The 5,642-nt window shown below is 32.8% G+C and overlaps 1 protein-coding gene across 1 annotated transcript; it reads left to right on the forward strand.

The window, feature by feature from the left end:
* The first annotated feature begins 3,431 nt into the window (after nucleotides 1–3,431).
* Nucleotides 3,432–4,577, forward strand: LOC137956207 (protein PLANT CADMIUM RESISTANCE 2-like). The gene is made up of 4 exons (XM_068803590.1): nucleotides 3,432–3,766; nucleotides 3,869–3,940; nucleotides 4,055–4,267; nucleotides 4,355–4,577. Exons 1-4 carry the CDS (start codon nucleotides 3,553–3,555, stop codon nucleotides 4,432–4,434), a joined length of 579 nt encoding a protein of 192 aa, XP_068659691.1. The 5' UTR covers nucleotides 3,432–3,552; the 3' UTR covers nucleotides 4,435–4,577.
* Nucleotides 4,578–5,642: the final 1,065 nt, after the last annotated feature.

Below are 5,642 nucleotides of genomic sequence, written 5' to 3' on the forward strand. Positions count from 1 at the left end.
TAGACCTTATAATAATTGTGTTGGAAGGCATATGTCTAAAATACACTAAGAACAACATTAATAACACGCTTTCAAACTACCCGTTTATTATCATTAAAATAATAGAGACTAAACATGATTTTACCATTGGTCTAATAGAAAACCTGCTAAGCACAATCGTTAAAAATTCACAATCAACTGAAATTGACCCATACATAGTAAAAAATATAACCAACCAAAGAAACGTAATAAGGGATTGGTCCAAAAAGGTAAGAGAGAGTCCAAGTAAAAGGAGACGATAGAAAAAGATAGAAAAAATAAAAAAATTATGGGGCGATGATTGGTAGATATAAAAAACAAAAAGTGATAAAATTATAAGGAAAAGACCAATCATAGACAAGGGTTATATAGGACAACCTATCAACCCTTATAAAGGATGGTAGATCAACAAAGAGCAAACAAACAAAAAACAAATAATATAACATCTAATCGATCAACGGGACCGCAATTGATCAATCAGATAATGAGCAGAAAAGATAATTTCTAACGTATTATTGATCAAAGGGACCCAAGATTGATTGATCATATGTAAAGTATACCCTAGGGGTTTGTGTGGAACCCCATGTAAAAGAAGATGAGAATTTGATAATATTTATTCCCAAAAATAGTTAGTGAAAAAAAGAATTTGATCATTATCTCATTTTCACTAACTATTTTTGGGAATAACAGTAGTCAAATTCTCGTTTTTTTCTTTTCTAGGGGTTCTATGACTTGAAATCCTTGAAATAGTGGGGAATAAAATACCTGACTTTGCATGAATAAACAACAACAACTAGACAAAATAGTGGAGCATGAAATTTTAAGAAAAGAAAAAAAAAAACTTAATGGCAAAGTAAGGAATAATGAACAACATCAATCCTTTAAAAACCTTTTGGAAACACCAAAGAAAGGAAGTTCAAGGTATAATCAAGTACCAACAACATTAGGAGATAAATCAGACTTTATAGTAGCAAAAAGAAACAGATGAGTTTTTGAAAGCTCAAACAACAGGAACGAACCCAATTTTTTTTAAACTATCGAATCTAGAGTAAAAATTAGAAAAATAGGTTAAGTACGTTGAGAAGAATAAACATTTGAGTGTTGGGTCACAAATGAAAGACTAAACAAAGAAAACAAAAAATTAAGATCTTACTGAAATAAGGCTCCATGTTCTTTGTAAGTTGAACGAGTCAATTCACAGAACTTACTTTGATTCCATGTTGAATTTCTAAAGAAGAAAATTAATTCATTAGTTCATATATTTTGAGTACAGTGGGTCTCTATTTATTGTAGAGAGAATACATAAATTAGAGTTAAATTAAATTTACCCATATATAATTATACCTAAAGAATAAATTTTAAAGATAAATCCAAGAATAATTAAAGAACTCTTAACAAAGTAGAAATCTGTAAATATTAAACTTCCTTCTCAATTATATCTTCTTCCCATGAGAGTTGAGACTTTTTCATACTATTCTTAAAAATCAAAGGAGAGGAAACATCCCAAGATAGGGGAATAAAAAATATATAAATAGAGCGTAATAAGCTAAGCTATTTCGTATATGATTTATTTCTTTATTTATCAAATGGTAGATCGGGTAATCATGCAAATAAAATGGAATATGATGAAAATGACTTAAAATTTATAAAAGCATAAAAATAGTAAAAAATCATATTATCATATATACATAAGCTTAAGAAAAATATCATTCTAATATATAAATTCTAAAAGAACATTATAGAATCTTTACTCAAAGAAAAAACTTACTAAATTACTCGTATATATAATTCGGTAATCGGATAATCGAGTACCAAATAACCCTTACTTCCATTCTGTTTAATAAATGGTAAATCGATAATCAGGTACTTTTTTTTGACAATTCCATTAGTACTCCATTAACTGAATCTTTGTGGCTTTTGCCTATTCTCATATTTAATAATTTTGAATTACTCATCAATCCAGGTACAAGTGGACTAAGGGATCTGAACTACAATATGTAAGTACAATTATAACTTTAAATTTATTATAAATAATACAATTTAATTTATAAAAAAAATTATAATTGTCTTATGTTATTTTCATAGGATAAGATGCAACATTTGGTACAAGAGGCTAGTGAGCTAGTTTTGTGTGTAGTGTTTGTGGAGCTAGTTTTGGGTATATTAAGGGGTTGATTTTAGCTCAACTGCCTATAGTAAGGATGGCTCAATCATCTTTGTCTCGGTCAACTGCACATAGAGGAGGAGTTGCGGTAGACTACGAAAGTAAGATGAAGGACAACAAGGATAAGATGCATTGTTCTTTTTAGTAGTTACAGACTTAAGTCGTATAGATCCTCATGAAGATGCATTTTATGATTATTTTTTATAATTTCTAAATTTCTCTATAATTTTTTTTAAAAAATTGTATAATTTATAAAAAATTGGGATTTTATCATATATTTTCTAGTTATATAAATTTTTTTATAATTAAATTTTAAATATTTTATTATATTTATACTAAACAAGGAAAATATAAATTCAATCAAAATTTAAAATTATATTTTTTTATGCTTTCCTAGTGTAATTCAAATTTTCACTGGGAAAGCAACGATTTCTAAATTTGTTACAGACAATTACCTCTAACAACGAATTTGAAAAATCGCTGGTAGAGAATTGTATCTAATTTTTAAGTATAAAAAAAGGAGTACGAACCCATGTTTGTTTAAGTTTACTGCATCTAATTTTTAGTTTCACCAATCAAATTTTAATTAAATTACTTAAAATTGTATTTTTTGAAACTTATTTCTTATCATATATAATAATAATTAAATTTTTATTTTTATTTATTTTCAAAATTAAAAAAATATTCATTTTAAAAATATAACTAAACGTAATAAAAGTTAGCTAAACTTGATATCAGTATCTTTTGACATATATATAAAGGATTGATCCAATAAAAAAAATCATTTGGTACAAAACACACGAAACTTTATCTTAACCCTTTCACATGTTTCGTATCATATGACTTTCCTATTGAATTGACCATATATATATATATATATATATATATATATTAAGATGAATAATTGGGAGACACGCGTTTGAGATATGATCTTATCCGATACAAATATTGACGGAAAGGAAAAAAAGTTGAGATCGCAGCAGTTTCCTGATAAAAGGAAAAAACGTTAAGAGAGGAGAGAGAGTGCTGCTGAGAGGGCAACGAACTAAAGAAATGACTACAACGTGGGTGCAGGGATGCGTTGGGCGAATAGCAGTTGCAAGGAAGATGATGCTGGGAGACCAAGTCAACCAAAACAGAGCAAAGGAATTAATTTCTCTTATCTCCTGGCGGCTCTGGACCATAAAACACGGCCTCGACTTTTTCAGTTCCTATAAAGTCAATCAGTGCCTCTCTCCTCCTACACCCATTTTCCTTCTCTTTCTCTTATCTCCATTCGGCGGTCGATCGAGTTGATACTCTTTCGCGTCTTTTAATCCAAGTTACGACTTTCCGATCGCTTCCGATCGCCTCTGTGTTGCTAATTCAAGATGTCTTCTTACGAGAAGAACTCCTTTATGAAACCGTCGGTGCCCTCTCCCCCGAACTATCATGCTGGGGTTCCTCCGACGGCCACCGGCGTTCCCGTAAGTTCAGAGAGTCATTTTTACTCGAGCATGCCCCCGCCGCCCCTCAGCATCCAAGCGCCAGCCCCTGGCCCTTTTTCAACTGGCCTCTGCGATTGCTTAGACGATGTTAGTAACTGTAAGTATCGCGGTACTGGGTACCGTCTGCATCAATTTCATCTCCTTTCAAGTTCTTCCTGTAGGCAAAGTTTTAATTACGTCCATGATTTTCAATTTTCAGGTTGCATCACATGTTGGTGTCCTTGTATTACCTTTGGCCGGATGGCTGAGATTATCGACAGGGGATCCACTTGTAAGTCGGCCATAACATGGAATTCAGTTATTTCTGTCGCTTGTTCCGCAGATGGATTTCTACTTTCTTTCTCCTTAATCGTTTCTTTATTTTATTTTTACTTTCTGCGTACAGCATGCGGGGTAAGCGGGGCTCTTTACACCCTCATCTTGTTCGTGACCGGATGTTCTTGTATTTATTCGTGTTTCTATCGTGCCAAACTGAGGCGTCAATATGCCTTGCACGAGACTCCCTGCAACGATTTTTTGGTCCATTGTTGTTGCGAGAGCTGTGCGTTGTGTCAGGAGTACAGAGAACTCAAGCACCGCGGCTTCGACATGACGATGGGTCGGCCTTTTCTCTCTACTTCTCTGGGTTAATTTTCTTGTCATATATCTGCCTCGTTTCTCACTGAATTTGCTGTCGCGGCTGCAGGATGGCACGGGAATGTGGAGAAACAGACACCAGGAATTCAAATGGTACAGCCAACGACGGAAACAGGCATGAGCCGGTGAGAGAAGAATAAGGATAAGGAAGCCGCCGTGGTGCTCCATGGACACCCACGTGACGGCTAGTCCTATCATGGATCTGTGCTTTGTGTGCTGTTTGTAGATGTTTTAAACTTGTCGGTTGAATAATAAACTGTGTTATTAATATATGTGGGGTTGCATCATGTAAGATAAATCTCTGTCCATGTTCGGTAGTTGAACAACCAACGAGCAGACGCGAGAGAGAGCCTTCGTAAGCATCCCTGGCAAGATTTGTCGGGTGACACTGTAGACCATGGCTCCCATCCATTCAACCAATTTGCTCTCATCTCTTCAATTCAGTAGATAAATCCGCACTCCTGTTCAGAACTCGCAACAAAGGAAATTTTCTCCATTTCAGAGCATCTCGGGAGATTTTCGTTTCACTCAGCGCATCGTTTGGAACTCACAAAAAATAAAAAATGGAGAAGAAGAGGGAGAGGTATTTTTTTGTTGTTTAGTAGCAGAATTTAATTACTAAGATTTTACTATGAGAAGTTTTTACCAACATGCCCTATACAACATTAGAAATTTAAAAGATGTTAAATGATAGGAGAAGTCTTCTCACTCCCCTTGGTGCTAATTTGTCCCTTCTCTATACATACAAATTCATTCATACCCTCTTCTCATGTCAGGGAGGACCATTAGAAATGGTATGGAGGATATGGACTTTAAAGTCCACATTTATAAATTTGTGATTTTTATGAATTTATTTGTTCTTCTATCATGCATTCACATATATATGAATTTTCACATGATGGATAATAAAATTACTTTCTTCTTCTATCACATATTTGGAAGTCAACAAAAGGATTTCAGTTTTTTTTAATAACCATAAATAAGATCAGCTTAGCCCAAGATCACCTATCCTGTTCTGATCAACTTCAAAATAATTATATACTACAATAATTTAAGAACATAAAATTCAAATATATATCATGAATATACAATATAAGGTATTACAGATTATAATTGTTTAGTCACTGACCTAATGATGTGACCATATCTAATCGAAGAGTTAGCCGGGTATGACTGATGTTTGTGTTGCTATGACATCATATAGATTTTGTTAAGAAATAAATTATTATACTTATGTTATCGGTTATGTATATCATATCATATAAATAAGTATAAGATTATTTATGATTATTTAATAGGTATATTATTCATTGTGTATATTTTTTAATTTTATTTTA

This window comes from Aristolochia californica, unplaced genomic scaffold (genome assembly GCF_029961685.1).
Source record: "Aristolochia californica isolate CCGP_79_NKW_82.1479 unplaced genomic scaffold, dmAriCali1.0.hap1 SCAF_2, whole genome shotgun sequence".
NCBI classification, from domain to species: Eukaryota; Viridiplantae; Streptophyta; class Magnoliopsida; order Piperales; family Aristolochiaceae; genus Aristolochia; species Aristolochia californica.